The 18,424-nt window shown below is 42.2% G+C and overlaps 1 protein-coding gene across 6 annotated transcripts in view; it reads left to right on the top strand.

The window, feature by feature from the left end:
• The window catches only part of TRAPPC9 (trafficking protein particle complex subunit 9), a 315,827-nt gene extending 298,039 nt beyond the window's left edge, over positions 1 to 17,788 (top strand). For all 6 annotated transcript variants that reach the window (XM_087962255.1, XM_087962252.1, XM_087962256.1 and 3 more), the window contains 2 exons: positions 15,760 to 15,983; positions 17,166 to 17,788. In XM_087962255.1, the coding sequence (XP_087818381.1) occupies positions 15,760 to 15,983; positions 17,166 to 17,345 (404 nt within the window). In that variant the 3' untranslated portion in view covers positions 17,346 to 17,788. The remainder of the gene's footprint in view (positions 1 to 15,759; positions 15,984 to 17,165) is intronic.
• Positions 17,789 to 18,424: the final 636 nt, after the last annotated feature.

The following is an 18,424-nucleotide window of genomic DNA, read 5'->3' as shown; positions in this document are numbered from 1 at the left end:
ACGGTCATAAGTGTAAAAAAATGGTCCTCTGCCACTTTTTTCACTGCCATTGTAACTTCGAACGGTCACTATGGGAACTCCTGTAAGTCAAGGACTACCTGTACCTCCAAATGTCCCCATGAGAACGTCGGCCGGCCTTTTGGTCCAGACCAGATTGAGCAGTTAGAAGAGACGAAGAAACTTGGTGCAATCCAAGCGAGCAAAATAATCTTTTTTTTTAAAGTAAAATGTTGCTTTAAAATATGATTTTAATATCAAATAGCTGCGAAGGATGCCTGTGTGACCATCGTAATGAGATCCACAATTGGATTGTCCAACTGTAAAAGCCACAGGGTGATCCTGGGGCAGATTCCCAGAGCTGTAATTCTGCGCAACCTTAACCGATTCTCATTAACCGAATAAGTCCCAAGACCGCAAACGTTGACTGTGCCCTGGGAAATTACCAACACAGCCTTGTTTTATTGCCTCTTCTTTCAGATCTACTATTACTAAGCTTCAGAGGTGGTATTCAGCCGGTTCTGACTGGTTCTGAAGAACCGGTAGTGGAAATTTTGAGTAGTTTGGAGAACCAGCAAATCCCATCTCTGACTGGCCCCGCCCCCATCTATTCTCTGCCTCCCGAGTCCCAGCTGATCAGGTGGGTCTTCTTTTGTTGCCCTGCACAGGAGAACGGAGCTGGAAAGCAGGTTAGTGGGATGGGGAGGGAATGGGGATTTTTCAGTATGCTTCCCCTGTCACGCCCACCATGCCAAGTCACACCCACTAAGCCATGCCCACACCCACTAAGCGGTGCCCACAGGACCAGTAGTAAAAAAAATTGAATCCCACCACTGTTAAGTTTGTTTTGGTAATGGTGGAGAAAAAAATCTAACAAACAAAATGGAGTCTGTACCCTTTTCCTTCCCATCTTTTAGATGCGTTCGGGGTCAAACCCAGCTTTTCTCTTTGCCTAATCTTATCAGAACCAGACAAATCCATCTTGCCCCCCAGAGAAAGACCGCTGCAATCCCATCTAAAGCAAAGAATAGAAGCCATTTCATGGCTTCAATAGAATAGAAGCTTCATGGCTTCAATCATGGTTTAGTCCAGGGTTTTGGAACCTTGATCACCTGAAGATGTATGGACTTCAACTCCCAGAATTCCACACATCTTCAAGTGACCAAGATTATGACACACTGATTTAGTCCTAATAAAAAAAAATGCTATAACAAGGAGAGGAACCTTAAATTATCATCCTCAATTAGCTCAATCATCTCCATTTTCCATCTCTTTAACGATGGGCTTCCTCAGTTTTGTTCCTGGAATGCCAGAAATTGTGAAAAAACAACAACAATCTCAGTGCAAAGTCAAGAACCAGTCTAGCTCTTCCAAAATTTGCTGGCAAATCAATTCTCTTGGATTTCCTGCCTCATAGCCCTCAACCTCTATCAAACTCCTTGTGCCCTCATTCTTCTGGGGTCAGCTTTCTTTTAGGACAGGTACCCAATGATCATGGTTAACAAAGTTTGTTCTTCAATACTCCAAATGCCTGAATTTTCCACGATGGATCAGATGGGGGGCATACATTATTAAAGAAACAAATATGAAAGGGCCCCGCTCTGGAAATTTAAAGAGAGAAAGAACACATACAGCTTAAATATTTAATATCTAAATATTAATTCATAGCGTGTACTAAGTCTTGTTTGTTTGGGTCTTACATTTAACCAGCCGGTTGCATTTATTTAAACTAACCATAATTTAGCCAGATGTTTGAATCCAGTCTAGACATACATGTCATTCGTTCAGTCATTCATTCACTCACACACTCATTCATTTCATTCGTTCAATTTCTATAGCAGCCCAACTCAATTATTATTATTAATAATAATAATAATAATAATAATAATAATAATAATAATAATAATAATAATAATAATACTTTATTGTCATTGTACGTGTATATACACAGTATACACATACAATGAAATTCACATAACACCTAGAGACCAGACCCAACACTCACACACACACATGACAATCTCCCCAAAATACCCCCACCCACCAAATTCCCCGCACCCTAAAAACACAAAAGCAACCACCCAGCAGACCAAGTAATCCTGTCCAACAGCTCACTGATGGTGGTCCTTAAGTTCATTGTTAAGTGCAATTATAGTTCTGAGATAAAAACTGTTCAGAAAATGTGTGGTCCGAGTTTTAATTGTTCTGTATCTTTTGCCAGAAGGCAACAGTTCACAAAGATTGTAAGCAGGATGGGAAGAGTCTCTCAGAATGTTGTGCGACTTCCTCAAGCAGCGAGATGCAAAGATGTCATCCATGGCTGGTAGCAGGAGCCCGATGATATTCTGGGCAATTTTAATGATTCTCTATAGAGCGTTTTTTGTCCGCTACAGAGCTGCTCCCAAAGTGACTCTGCGTGGCTTCAAATTCTAAAAAGACAAAACAATGAATAAAACATTAAAACAATCAAAACATCTACAAAATACTAAAGTGCAAACAGCAGCTGTGACAATTAACTACCCCATTTCCCCAAAAAATACGACCTACCCTGAAAGTAAGTCCTAGCAGAGGCCTTCAGAAAAGCCTTGATGGCCACAGAAGAAGAAGTTCCTGAAGGCCTCTGACAGCAAAAAGGAGACCAGGGGTGACACATGCAAGTGAGGTTAGTCAGTGGATGAGATCCCCAAAATAAGACCTAGTGCCTTTTTTGGTGGCAAAGAAAACATAAGACAGGGTCTTATTTTCGGAGAAATATGGTAACTAAATAGTAAAGCCAAGTAACAGACCCCTTAGTGTATTTCAAGCCCGGGGTAAATAGCCAATTTTTAAAACTTTGCAAAAAGCCAACAGGGTTGGGACCATTCTGATCTCCGAGGGGATGAGGTTCCACAGAGCAGGAGGCCACAGCAGAAAAGACCTTTCTTCTAGTCCACACCAGTCATCAATTCTTCAGCTGACAGGTTTGGCAATGTGCCCAATCTGCTGGTTCGAATTGGATGGGTCAAAACTCTTGGAAAAAAAGACCATCCCTCGGACAACAAACATGACTGAATTTCAGTACGATGCACTTTGCATTGGAATTTAAAATAGGGAAAACGAGGAGGAATGAGATCTGAAGTACCAGCGTGGGAGGCCATGTTTCCATGTTCATCTGCATGAAGCTTTGGACGAAATATAGCCAGAGGTGGTATTCAGCCAGTTTGGACTGGTTCCAGTGTACTGGTAGTAGAAATTTTGACTAGTTCAGAGAACCGGAAAATACCACCTCTGGCTGGCCCCTCCCCTCCAGGAGTCCCTACACGCCCAAATTTGACTCCCAGGTAAGTGAGGGAGGCTTACAAGGCCCAAAATGGGGCAAGCATGGTGCAACACGCCCCCTCACACCGTTTTTTCTCCCAGGGGGCTGCAGGGAGGCCTACTAGGCCCAAAACGGAGCACAGGGCGTGCGGCACAGCGCCTACCCACCCCACACAGCCCGTGTTTGTTCCCAGGGGGGGTGCAGGAGGCCGACTGCTGCCTGTCGCACCCCTTGACCACACCCACTACGGCCACGCCCGCCCAGCCATTAGGGCAGCGAACTGGTGGTTACATTATTTGAATCCCACTACTGAATATAACCTACAGTTTGGAAACGGCAAGAAGGATGAAGAATTAGTAGGTCTTAAATGAAATTAGTGTATTTGGAAAAAAAAATATTGAATGATAACAAACCAAATGACTCAAATGTCCAGTCTTCTTCATACGGAATTGAGTAGAACCTGTGCCTTGCTACACACATATACACACACTCAAAAGACGCACTCCCCAACATATTCCTCTATAACTGCTATGAAGTCTTGGAGGTGGTTCTTTCAGATCCCACCCCATTAACCAGATAATGCTCAATTTTTGCAATTAAATTACTCTTCCATTTCTGGTTGATTTAAAAAAACATAAGGCTTTGGCAGCAAGTTAATTGTCACTTGCTAAAACGCTTCCATTACACATTTTTTTAAAAAAACCTTTCTGCTTCAATCTCTTGTTGCCAAGTCTTCTTGTTTTGCCTTCTTTAGTTTTTCCTTTCCTACCTTGCCCTCTTTTTCTAGTCGTTCTCCTTCTGAAATCTCAACTGCTTTGTGCTGCTGTGCCAAATTCTTTCGTTTCCTTCTTGTATATTTTATTCTGACGTTCGGGCATTATCTCAATCTGCGATCCGAATTCAGGGGCATAGGGCGCCTGTCTCCTGAGGATTTGCTTTCAAAATAATTTGGAAGAAAATTACAAATCAAAAGAGTTTGAATCCAACCTTCCTTCCTTCCTTTTCCTTCCTTCCTCTCTCCCTCCCTCCCTCCCTCCCTCTCACCTTCTTTCCTCCCTCCTCCCTCCCTACTTTTCTTCCTTCCCGTCTTCCTTTCTCCCTCCCTCTCCCCTTCTCCCATCCCTCCCTCTCTCCCTCTCCCCTTCTTCCCTCCCTCCTTCTTTCCTTTCTTCCTGTCTCTCTCCCACCTTCTCTTTCTCCTTTTCCCCTCCCTCCCTCTTTCCTTCTTCCCTCCCTTCTTCCTTTCTTCTTCTCTCCTGCCATCTCCCCTTCTCCCCTCCCTCCCTTTTCCCTCCCTCTCCCCTCCCTCCTTTCCTTCCTTTCTTCCTCTCTTCCTCCTTCTCCGCTTCTCCCCTCCCTCCCTTTTCCCTCCCTCCCTCCCTCCCCTTCCCACTAATTCAATTTAAAAATGTTGTCCGTGAATGGGAAAGTTACTGGAGATTAGGAAGCTAAAATGGATTAGGAAAGCAACGGACTATTCAACAAATTAGTTTTCAGGTTTGCGGTAATATGTGCAGCACAATGAGTTTTCTTCTGGTTTTATATTCAGAATACATGCAACACTTTCATGGTTTCTGTCTTGATTGGCCTTTTTTTTTTTTTTTTACTTTTTTAATTAATAGAGTTCTGTCAGCCAAAGCTCCTCTTTATTTAAAATGAGGATATATTGGAGAATGAAATCATTGTTGTTTTGTGGTAAGCTTCTCTTAGGAATGCCGAGATGGATTCTTACTTGTGAGCAACTTTGGAATTTTTGGAACACATGGACCTTTTTTTTTAATCGTTATTATATCAGGGGGCGGGTTTTGTATATTTCCCATCTTGTTTTCCTCTCTGCAACCTCTGAAGAGTTCATCTTGATTGTCATGGGCAGTTGCAGCTCCAGAACAGCAACAATGACCGGTTTTCATCCAGATGGTACAATGCTAAGTGTTGTGTGTCTTCATTCTTCATTGGAGTGGAAACGAAAAACCATTTTATTTTGGAATGAATTGGCTTTAACACATACCCTTTCATGAATAACCCAGATTTAGCTCTGCCTGCTTTCTTCCCTCGGTGTAAGTTTAATTTCAAGTACATTGTTTTTATTATTCCATTTCTATATTTTTAAATGGCTCTAAGCAATTTAAATTTTGGAGTAAGCAGAAAGGTGGTTTGCAAGTGGAGTAAATAAATAATAGTACATAACATTATGTCCAGATAGCTCTATACCATTTCTCTTCTGCTTCTTTCTTGCTACTCTTTGCTAACACTTCACTACCTAAGACAAAGGACAAAACGTTGGCTCCTTGGTGTTCTCTGAGTTTGGATGTTGTCTTGGAGATGTTTCATAACCCAACTAGGTAATACCATCAGTCCTAGAAGGGTGTGGGGTTTGTGGAAAAGAGGAAGAGGACTATGTGACCCTTAATATTCTCTGAGCTTGGGGAGGATTTAGCAAGTGTTTCATTATCCAACTAGTTAACACTATTAAACCTAGAAGGGTATGGAGTTTGTAGAGAGGAGGAGAAGGACTGTGGCACTAATTGTTTTCTTGCAGATGTTTCATTATCCAACGAGGTAACACCATCAGTCCCAGAAGGGTGTGGGGTTTATGGAGAGGAGGAGGCCTGTGAGGTTCTTGGTGCTCTCTGAAGTTGGTTGTTTTCTTGGTTGTTTCATTACCCAACTAGGTAACATCATCAGTGCTAGAAGGGAGCTGGGTCTCTGTTTATATACAAGTGGCTTGTCCTGTCAATGTTGGAAGGAACGTTCTTGGCGGTTCCTTGAGTGGGCTGTTATTTATTGATTGATTGTCTGAATCAGTAGTTCCTTGATTGGGATATAAACAAAGGTAGTTAAACAAAATGCAACCGTTACCCTACTCAAATATCACCCACATCACTCTTCATTATCTTACCGACTACAGCTGTGTTCTAGGTAGCTTTTTGCAACCTCTGTCATCTGTCACCTGAGATGTCCACCTCAGTGGTCTAACACCAGGGCCAGCCTCATAAAAGCATTAATAATCTGCTTTGACGACTACCGAATTTTGCTGTGGAACCGATCTCAACTTTGAACACTCACGTTTGCTTGCTACGATAACTTCTGGATCTCTTGATTCTTACAGCCTTCTAGTTCAGGTCCTGACTCAGGATGCTAAAAAAAATAACATTTGAAAAGTTCTAATGAGGAGCAGGAAAACAACTGGGCTGCCCTTGAAAAGCAGCCAAATGTTCCAGTTCAAAATGCAGCAGATAGGTAGGGAGGGAGGTAGAGAGGTAGAGAGGTTGATAGATAGATTGAAATTGACAGAGATAGATGTAGGTAGGTAGGTAGAGAGGTTGATAGAGATAGATTGAAATTGATAGAGAGAGAGAGAGAGATATGATAGATAGATAGATAGATAGATAGATAGATAGATAGATAGATAGATAGATAGATAGATAGATAGATAGATACCTTCAGACTGGTTCCCATTTTGATAATTTTTTATAAGGCCCTGAAGACTTGGTTTTGCAAGTGGGCCTGGGGACCCCAGCGTGTGACGTGTTTGTTGTCGCCTGGGGTTGGAGAGTTATTGTGTGGGTTTTTTTAAAAAAAAAAAATTCTATATTGTGTTTTTATTGCTTGTAAGCCACCTAGAGTCCCTGTGAGCGAGTAGGCAGCCATATCAATTTTCTAAACAGACAAACAGAATGCTTCTTGGCGGGTTTAGCATGGCAGGGATTGGAGGCCATTTGATTTGTCAGATCTCGTGCTGTCCCCAAATTACTGTTTTGCCTTCAGTGTGTGTCTCCCCATATATTTTGATTGCTAGCAAATGGAGATTTTCTAAGTTTAAACGTGAATCAGAGAGTCGATGGCCAGGTTTTGAAACACATCGCCTAGATTTACCGCAGATAATACACATGTTAATCGGAGGCTCAGCTGTCACCCAATGGCCATTTGGCATTTGTGTGATGTGTCGAAGGGGAGCCCGCTTTTTTATGAATCTGTTTTGTTTGGATTGACTTGCCTAACTCTCCGGCTTTTGCATTAACCAAGAGCCAAGCGGTGCCAAATATGGGGTTGCAAATTAAAGAGGATGTGTGGCTGGGAAGTTTAAAGGGAAACACTCCTCCACAATAAAGAAAAAAAGGGGCGTGCATAAGTTCACCATCATGCCTACCGTCCCTGTCCTATTGTCCCCATTTATTCGTACCTATTTCCTGTAGTCTTAACTCATGATTATACTTATACCTATTATCTTGTAAGCGATTGACAAATCAAAATAAATAAAATAAAACAATATGAGGAAGGGGCTGCGATGGCCCAGGAACAATGCCCAGGCACCTTTGATTAACAAAAACTCAGCACAGATTGGGATGCAGCGGAAGGGAATTTTATCCAACCTCCTGCTTAGTGAAGCTGAAACAAGCTGACAGCAGCTGCTTCAGATTTTTACAGAAAAAAAAAACCACTTCTTAAACACTTCTTTGCCCATGTAGACTACTGGATGTGATTCATCTTGCCTGAGAAATATTTTTTGTGTGCTTAACACTTGGTTGTTAGGTTGCAGCTGCACTTCAAATTCCAGCATTGTACTATATTGCTAGCAAAATTAAAAGGCTAGTTGTAGATTCTCCAGATGGGATGAAAATGTACGGATTGACCTCAACTTGTGACCACAATCAGAATTGCCATTGCTAACTAAGCAAGCCGATTGTTCAGTGAGTCTTGGCCAATTTTTGTCAGTTTTTTGGCCATGCTTCTCAAGGAAATCATTGCATTTTGACTTAATAGCAGAGTAGCAGAATAAGAGAGTGAGGAGGGACCTTGGAGGTCTTCTAGTCCAACCCCTTGCTCAGTCAGGAGACCCTATCCCATATCAGATGGGTGGTTGTCCGGTCTCTTCTTAAAAACCTCCAGTTTTTAAGCACTCACAACTTCTGAGTTGAGAATGCTCCAGCATGGGAAGTTTTTAAGAAGAAATTGGGCAGCCATTTGTTTGATATGGTATAGGGTTTCCTGCCTATACAGGGGGCTGCTATTCTATTCTAGGGTTTTTCTTTCTCCTATAAACTATATTTCACCTAATTCCACTCCTCTAACTTCAATATCTGTCATTTAACCATTTATAGAATAGTTCCCATGTTATGAAATAGTCCGAATCTTCTTTTCCTTTAATTTTTTTAGGGTTAGCCTATCCATCTCTGCACATTCCAGAATTTTTGGATTATAATATCGTCTGCAGGGGTTTCTGGGTTTTCCCAACATTGTGCATATGCGATCCTAGCTGCTGTTAGGATGTATACAACCAAATATGTGTTACCCTTATTGTAATTTCCTGGAATCATGCCCAACAAAAATGTCTCTGGTTTCAGGTCTATTTGTTGTCTGATCAGCTCCCAAGAAGTTTTACTTGTGGAAACCAACCCGAGATCAAATTCAGATTCACTGTAGATCTGATGGATAAAAACCTTAGAGCTACTGCTCGCCTGGGATCGAATCCTTACTGAAGAGCTCATGGAATCTCTGCTTTTACGTGCCATCTGTATTAACAAGACAAACACATGATGCCCAGAGTTTACTCCTTTGCAAACGAGAATCTTAAATGAGCTCCACTGAACGCCGTCAACCGTTTCTGCATTAGCGAAGGACCCAAAACCGAAATAATTTCTTGGTTCAGGTGAGCAGCTCTCTAAGGGCAGTTTCCCCATAATCGGCTGCCTCCCCATGCCTCTGCAAACAGGGGTGATTGTTTGACAGTATAAAGCTGCCTTTATGCCTCTTGGATTGGTGCCAGGTAAGGTTTTGCGTTCAGGGAATAATTAATCTCTCTGCACATACAAACCCTAAGTCAACCGTAGACTAATTGGCTGTGGGAAAGATGAAATCAATTTCTCCAATTGGAAGTTTCTGTCTTATGACCTTTTTACATTTTAATTGGATGCAATATCAGAGGCTTTCCACGGATACATAGAAAGAGAGGTGTAGTACACCCCCAGATGAAAAGGAAAAGTGAGTGAGTTTACCCTTCATTGGACTGTCCTATTGTAGGTAAAGGGAAAGGTTCATGCTAGTCATTTTCTGGCTCTAGGGGACGGTGCTCATCTCCGTTACAAAGCCGAAGAGCCAGCGCTGTCCGAAGATGTCTCTGTGGTGATGTGGCCGGCATGACTAAACGCCGAAGGCGCATGGAGCGCTGTTATCTTCCCACTAAAGTGGCCCCTATTTTTCTACTTGCATTTTTTTACATGCTTTCAAACTGCTAGGTTGGCAGAAGCCAAGTAACGGGAGCTCACTCTGTTACACGGCGCTCGGGATTCGAACTGCCGAACTGCCGACCTTCTGATCGACAAGCTCAGCAGCCACTGAGCCACCGCGTCCCTTCCTATTGCAGATACAACCAGTGAAATATCTAAATTCTACCAGCATTAAGCCTTCTTAGAGGCAGTAAACATTATCAACTGTAATGTCAATGAAAAAGATAGAAATGTTGAAGCTTTGGAAAGAGTTCAGAGAAGAACAGGAAAAACTATTAGGAGCCTAGAAGTTAACACATACAAAGAATGATTGCAGGAATTGGGTATACCAAGTTTAGTGAAAAGAAGGACCATGGGTGACATGATAGCAGTCTTACAATACTTGAAGGGCTTCCACAAGGAAGAGGGAGCCAACCTGTTAACCAAGGACCTGTAAGCAGGACAAGAAACAAGGGACGGAGGCTAACCAAGAAGAGAAGCCATCTAGAACTAAGGAGAACAATAAACCAGTTTGCCTATGGAAGTTGTGAGTGTCCCATCCTTGGAAGCTTTTAAGAAGAGACTGGACAGACATGTATCAGAAATAGTATATGTCTTCTGCGAGAGCAGAGCATTGGACTTGATGACCTCCAAGGTCCCTTCCAACTCTTATCCAGTTTTGGTCACCGCACTATAAAAAAGATATTGAGACTCTATAAAAAAATGCAGAGGTGTGCACGATGAACAGTTGCAGGAACTGGGCATGGCTAGTCTAGTGAAGAGAAAATCGGATAGGAGTTACATGAAGTCTCACTTAATGACCGTACCACTTGGTGATGAATTTCAATTTCAAGGGAGATACTAATACCATTCTATAAAGCCTTAGTAAGACCACACCTAGAATACCGCATCCAGATTTGGTCACCAGACTATAAAAAAGATGTTGAGACTCTAGAAAGAATGCAGAGAAGAGCAACCAGGAGGATGAGGGGACTGGAGGCTAAAACATAAGATGGACGGTTGCAGGAACCGGGCCTGGCTAGTCTAGTGAAGAGAAGGACCAGGGGAGGCATGATAGCAGTCTTCCAATAGTTGAGGGGCTGCCACAGAGAGAAGCTATTTTCCAAGGCACCTGAAGGCCAGACAAGGAGTAAATTGGAAACTGAACAAGGAGAGATTCAACTTAGAAATAAGAAGAGATTTTTTGACAGTGAGAACAACCAACCAAAGGAAAAGAAGTTGTCTTCAGAAGTTGTGGGAGCTTCATCATTTGACACTATCGAGATGAGATTGGACTGCCCTCTGTCAGAAATGGTGTAGGGTCTTCTGCTTGGGCAGGGTGGAGGGGTTGGACTGGATGATCTCCGAGGTCTCTTCCAACTTTGTTAATCTGATAAATCTGTTACTGTTACTGTTAATTATGGGTTATGTGCTGGATGAGCAGAATAAGAGAGCTGATCCCGAACCTTTGGACCAAAAAAGATTGGAGAAATTAAAGAAGGCCTTTTCTTAGCACTAACCCAACCATTGTAAGAGATGACCAGGCTGAGCCCGAGGGAGGGGTCAAAAATGTCATAAGCCACGAGTCCCTGCATGCCCGCCAAAGATCTTTCAGTCCAGCCCTTCTTGAATGCTTTTCTTATCTCCCGCACATTTCCCGTTAGTTGGTCAGATTCTTGTAGAGAGCTTAAGCTTGCAATAAACCTTTATACTCATTTGAACTGCCTGAATCTTCTGGTTTCTCCGGTATTCGACAGCCATCACGTGTTCTGCCCCTAAACTCATTATCCTGGCAACATCCATATTTTCCTTGGAATGAGCTCAGTGTGTGGTTGCTAATTACCTCTGCCTTGGATTTGCCAAGAAAAGTGGAAAATTTACTTTGCCGGAAATGTCTCGGTAGAGAAGCCCAAGACTTGTCAAACACGTGCACGAAGGAAGGTTTCATTTGCAAGAGCTGGTTCTTCTATTCGTAAAACTTTTCTATTCAATGCCCCTCCTCTTTTTATCTCTGAAAAATGTTAAGATTGGCATGAGTAGGAATCATTTTTTTATTGTGATGATTATTATCTTTATTTTGCCAAGCTCTTTGGGGTGATTTGTCATGCACAAACGCAGGCAGGCTGAGAGGGGGTTGTGACAGTGACAAAACATTAGGTTTAGCTAAAATGGGTTTCTATTGACAAAACTAAAAATAACGGAAGAGAGGTTGAAGCAAGAATGGGATGAAATAAATGAAAAAAAAGTTGACCTGGTTGATTTGAGGCTTCTTATTGCTAAATTAATCTACCAAAAATGAATGTTTCTGACCTTTTGATGAGGTTTTGAAGGTGTTAAGGATACCTAAACTCTTTTGTGTCATTCAGGAAGAGCTGGTGATGATGATAATAATAAAAATATGGGTATATATTTTAAAATGTTATCCCCGCTGGCAACACTTACACATATTTTTTAATTAATGATTGCTGTTTCAAATTAATTGCAGTTTGCTACCTAATCAAGATTAAAACGCCATTATTATGAATTGCATTTCTCTCAGGCAGTATATATGTGTTGTGATTTGTTGGTCAGTTGTTTAAATTCCTGCAGGTTCTTCACCTGTTAAACGATACCAATTTTATAATATCTAAAGAGAAAAAAATGCCTAGATAAATCCCGATATTTCCTGTTAAGAAGAATTAATGACAGATGTTGGTTTCTCGTTTAAAACCCATACCTCGATAAAGTAGAACTTCATACCAATAAAGATGTGGAGTGAAAATTGTAAGCATGTTGTAAAATGCCAAATCTTTACCACTTTAGAAAAGATGCTAGTTATGGATGTTTATTATTATCAGGATCATTTTAACAGATTAACCAAGTTGGAAAGGGACCTTATAGGTTGGTGGTGGCTAACATTTTTGGGCTCCTGTGCCAAAAATTGTGTGTGGGCTTGCATGCACTCGCATGCCAGCACCCAGAAGGCAATGCGCGCAGCCCCTGCATGCCCCCTGCTCATGCACACCCAATTCCCTGCCACCGCTGATGCCCTCTTATCTGCACTGTGCCTTCCAGCTGATTTTCGGCCCGTTTGAGGCTTTTTCGGCCTGCCAGAGGCTTGAGGGAAGCTTTTGCAGGCTTTGCAGGCCAAAAAAATGGGCCCGTTTCATCACTTCGGGTATTTCTGGAAATACAGGAAGTGACAAAACGGCCCTATTTTTCAGCCTGCAGAGGCTTCCCTCAAACCTCTGGCAGGCCAAAAAAGGCCTGAAAATCAGCTGGGAGGTGCACCCATGCGGAGTGAGGTAAGTTTGCCTGGGGCTCGCGTGGCCACACAAATGGCTCTGCGTGCCACCTGTGGCACACATGCCATGGGTTCGCCATCACAGTTATAGGTCATCTAGTCCAACCCACTGTTCAAGCACCCTTTCTGACAGATGGCAGTCCAGTCTCTTTCTTGAAAGTTTCCAGTGATGAAGCTCCCACAACTTCTGAAGGCAAAGATTTTAAGCCTTAGTAAAAAGAATAATTTTTTAAAAAAACTTTTCTTTTCTGAGTAATAGGTTTTTACTTCAACTGAATGGATCTGTGGCAATTTGCCTCAGCCAATTTGCCGCAGCCGACTCGTTGCGGCCTACTTGCCATGGCCAACTCAAGCAGGACTGAGGGGTCTTTGGTGCTGTCTGAGCTTGCTTGTTTTCTTGCAGACATTTCATTACCCAACTAGGTAACATCATCAGTGCTAGTAAGAAGTGCTGTTTGCTTTCAGATTTATATTCTGGTGTCTTGCCTGCTCATGGGGGTGGTGAGCTGTCTTAGGGATTCTTTGGTTGGCCCGTTTACTGATGGCTGTTTCACAGTTTCATGATTGGGGTTTTGCTTACTTGGTTGTTGGTCTGAAGTTAACCTTGGAGTTAATCTATGCTGATCTAGATGCCGATTGTTGATGGGGAGGTGCAGAGTTTTTCTGTTCCCTTTTGGGCTGGTTGATTGTTCCCTTTTACATAGTGTATAGAGGTTGTCATGCCCCTGTTGGAATCTGATTCTGAGGGGGAGGTCGAGTAGCTGACAGGGAGTGGGGAGTGTGGCTCTGGTGGCTGTGGAAGAAACTGAGGAAGAGCACAGTCCGGTTGGGCCTTCAGAGGAAGACTCAGGGCCACCTCTTCATCCTAGCACACGCAGGGAGGAATGGAGAAGGGAGCAACGTGAGTTACATGGGTTACGGGGGAGAAAAGGGCCCTGATTCCCTTCATTAGCTGCAGCTGGGAAAACAGGATTTAAAAAGGGTGTTTGCAAATAGCACCTTGCTGGAAGCAAAGCACGAATTATCTTTGTTTGTTAAGTCTTATCTGGGTTCCTGCATCCTCCCAACTGTGTGTGTTACGTTATCTTTTGAAGTCTGCAATTCCTTATCCTGCCCTGTCTCGTTAATTGCTGCAGCATGGTTTGTGTGGATTTTTATTTATAATCTGTATGTACTTTGGGTTCAGACTGAATTTCTTCCCTTTAAAAACTGTTCTTGGGAGAGTTTTTTCACCAGCCGATGATAACTGGATATTGGAGGCCAAGTTGGAGGAATTAAAGGGACTTTACCTACTTTTGTGACTTTGTTGCTTTTGTGCCACGCCCCAGGTCATCACAGATGTTGTTAATGTCTATGTATCTATTGATGGCTGATTTGTCAGAATGCCAGGCTTCTAGAAGCTCCCTGGCGATTTTGGACTTGGCCTGGTTAGGATAGTCACATTGTCCCAACTGAAATTGTGGTTAAATCTGTCCCTATGTTGTGAAATTAAAGTATTTTCGTCATGCCTTCTGACTGTCAGCTGATGTTCATGGATGCGTTCAGCCAGTCGCCTGTTTGTCTTACAACTGCAGTGGTTGTTGCAGTTTGTCCACATCTGGGGTGTCAAACTCAAGGCCCATGGGTGCTTAGATCTGCAGGACCACCTAGAAACAGCAAAGGACCCACCCACAGTGTCACTGGTGGCAAAAGTGGAGCTTGGGAAGGCCATCGCAGGAGGCCATTGCAGCCAAAAACAGAGCTCAGGAGGGCCGTTTACGCTGGCAGAGGGTTGCAGGAAGCTGTCGCAGCCAAACTGTTGTAACTGGAGGACTAGGTCTACTGTGGTATTCATTTTCAGTTGCAACTTGCTTTGGAAAAGGTATTAAATTTAAAGGGCATCCAGTTTTGGTCACCGCTATATAACAATGATGTTTCAGACTCTAGAAAGAGTGCAGGGAAGAGCAACAAAGATTAGGGTTAGGGTGATGGAGGCTAAAACATATGAAGAACGGTTGCAAGAACTGGACTGTGTCTAGTCTTAATAAAAAGAAGGACTAGGGGTGACATGATAGCAGCTTTCCAGTATCTCAGGGACTCTGCCACAAAGGAGAGGGAGTCCAGCTATTCTCCAAAGCACCTGAAGACAAGACAAGAAGCAATGGGTGGAAATTAATCAAGGAGAGAAGCAACCTAGATCTAAGGAGAAATTTCCTGACTGCGAGAACCATGAATCGGTGGAGCAACTTGTCTCCAGAAGTTGTCGGTCCTCCAACACTGGAAGTTTTTTTTGCCTTTTATAATAATGTTTTTTTTATTTTTAATATATAATAATTCAGTCTTCAGCTGAACAGTGTGTTGTCTGGGTACAAGTATCTTTGTTGAACAGTAATCAAAATTTGCAACATCATTCATTACATTGATGCTAATTCTACAATATTAAAGTAGTAATATTCAACATACTAATCATAATATTTGCTTATCTCTTTTAATATACCTTCTTTATTTTGCTTTCCTTCCAACACTAGAAGTTTTAAAGAAGAGATTGGATAACCATTTGCCTGAAATGCTATAGGGTTTCCTGCCTAAGCAGGGGGTTGGACTAGAAGACCTCCAAGGTCCCTTCCAACTCTGCTATTCTATTTTATTCTACTCTACTCTACTCTACTCTACTCTACCCTACCCTACCCTACCCTACCCTACCCTACCCTACCCTATTCTACCCTACTTCTATTCTATTCTATTCTATTCTATTCTATTCTATTCTATTCTATTCTATTCTATTCTATTCTAATATTCTCTTATTCTATTTTACTCTATTCTACTCTATTCTACTCTACTCTAATATTCTCTTTAGTCTAGTCTAGTCTAATATTCTATTCCATTCCATTCCATTCCATTCATCTGTTCTGTTCTGTTCTATTCTATTCTAATTTAGGATTTCACATTCTCGAAGCCAAACGCATTCATCCCGTCTTTCGTTTTCTGCATTACAGACGTGTTGGTGGAAGGAAAACCCTGTGACTCGGACATTGTAGCAGATTGCACCGTCGGCGATCCAGTGAAGCTGGAAGTGAAACTGACCAATTGGAGCAAGCACAATGTCGGACCCTTCTCCCTCACTGTGATCCCCTACCAAGATTATCAAAACGGCGTCCACAATTACGATCTTCAAGATGGCATCACTTTTGTTGGCTCCAACACCTTTTATATTGATACCGTAAGTAGTCCGTAGTCGATCGTATTTATTCTTCCTCCAGAGTGAAAACGTTAAAGAAAGGAACATCCCATAGTGTAAATGTGCTGTTTTATTCAACAATTTCCTTGAAAGGACTTTGGAATGCTTCACCTTTCACTGTTAAAAAAAAAAAAAGCATGGATTTGTCTATTTGCTTTCTTATTTACATTTTTTTAAAGTTTTCCCTCTACTGTGTATAACACCAGAGTGTTTAACATTACCAATAAAAATAATGAAGGATTCCAAGTAATATACTCATAGCAAACCAAACTCTGTAGATCCCTCAAAAATAAGCTTTATTGGAGATACCATATTGGCACATATCTGGAGAACACCGACTCTAAAGGTTCCCACGACTTTCACCTTGTTGAAAGAGATAACCCCAAACAATTAGTCACATTGTCCAATTAAGACGCTGTCTGGTCGACTGGTGACCTCACTCCTTCCACCGTCCAGGTGGGGAATGTCCTTGGTTCTCAAGAGAAAGTATTTTGCTTTGGCTACACAAACCCCTTTAATCTCCCTTCTCCCTTTCTCTCAACTCCAGTGTGGCAACACTGAAGCTTCAAAATGGCCCTGGTCAGGTCAGCTTCAGGGTTGACATCATAAAACAAAACGAAATCAATACGCTAAATATATAAGGGGAAATATTCTTTCCCATAGATAAAATGGGCTCCCAATTTGGTAAATTAATTGAGTCTCTTCCTTGACAAGCATGTGGAACTATATGGTTGTGCTTTGCAGGATGGGTGCCTTTAAAATCGTACGAAATTTGCAACAATGGTGCCCTCTGAAGTTGGTTATTTTCTTGCAGACGTTTCATTACCAAACTAGGTAACGTCATCAGTGCACTGCGGGGTCCTTGGTGCTCTCTTGAGTTTGGTAATGAGACGTCTCCAAAACAACCAAACTCAGAGAGCATCGAGAACCCCACCGTTCAAACCCAAAGATTTTCTTCTATCCGTTTGCAACAAAGAGGCTAATTTGACCACCACTGATCAACAGATTCAGCAGAGGCCCATTCTTGAAGTCTCTTCATCTTCTAAACCAGGAACCTTTATCCCCTTTTTAATGCTAGGCTGGAGAGACCGAGCACACATCCGTGTGGTTCCTAAATTTTGCATTGTCTGACTCTGCTCAAATTCTCCCATCCTTTTCTTTCAGGTTAAGCCGACAGAAAACTCGATGTGTGTCGGCGCTCTTCTTTTTCTCTGCACAGGTGACTTTTACTTGAACATCAAGTTCCACGAAGGCAACTCGAACAAGGAGTTTCCCCCTTCCTGGTTATGCCTGCCCAGTGTTCACATCCGAGCGGTGCACTCTGTGATCCAGACCAAGTTGTAAATACAAGTGCATTGCCCTGGGGGTTCACCTCTCTCTCTCTCTCTTGCTTTCTACTTCAAGTTTTCCACATGCCTTAGAGAGACTGGTTTAAGTAACTCCCTGCAAGTAGCTAACCGTAACCGGACAATAATCGTTTTTGCTCGTTTAAGAAGAGGCAACATTATATACCGAGGAACTGGATTTTCTTCATTCACAATGGTTTACAGGATTATCTCTTTTTTAGAAATATGTTTCATTTATTAAGTTATACGTAACACTGGACTGTATCCACTGATTTCTGAAATAATCCTCAAATTAATTGCTTGTCTGCTTGGATGTTGTCTATAAAGTTATAAGTCATGACCTACACTTCTAAATTTTTCTTCTCTGTTCACTTGAGCTTTCTGTATTCTTTTAAACTTCTAAAAGAAATATTCTAAATTCTTTATAAACTGTATAAGAGATGCAAGTCTTCTTTTTTCCTTCTCTGGCCAAGTCAATTCAACTCTCAGAATTGGATTTAAGTACAGTTCTTGAAATCCCTTAATACATACATACATACATACATACATACATTTCATGCTTTGCCGAAAATAAGACCCTGTCTTATTTTTCTGCCACCAAAAAAAGGACCAGGTCTTATTTTGGGGGGATGTCATCCACTGACTAACCTCACTTGCGCACGTCACCCCCAGCCTTTTTTTCGCTGTCAGAAGCCTACAGGAGCTACTACTTTTGCAGCTGGCCTTGCCTGAAGGCCTCTGCAGCCTATAACAGAGCTCTGGATCGATCCACAATCCTTTGTAATTGGCTACAGAGGCCTTCAGGAAAGCCTTGCCAGCCTTGCCAGCTGCAGAAAATATGGGCCGGCCAGACAGGAGTCAAGGTGTATGAGGCCTGGCTACAACTGTCCAAAGGTAAGTAGTAGGGCATCTCCAACTCCCCCATCTCCACCCTAGCTTAATGTTTACCTGTGCACTCTGGAGTGGGTGGGATCTTAATTAGGGCTTATTTTAGAGGTAGGGCTTATATTGGGCACACATGTAAAAATCAAGCTAGGACTTACTTTTAGGGTAGGTCGGATTTTCAGGGAAACGGTA

The sequence above is a fragment of the Notechis scutatus genome, chromosome 3 (genome assembly GCF_049901735.1).
Source record: "Notechis scutatus isolate UNSWTSFEM ecotype Mainland chromosome 3, rNotScu1.2, whole genome shotgun sequence".
Classification (NCBI taxonomy): domain Eukaryota; kingdom Metazoa; phylum Chordata; class Lepidosauria; order Squamata; family Elapidae; genus Notechis; species Notechis scutatus.
This window is presented reverse-complemented; position numbering and strand designations above follow the sequence as displayed.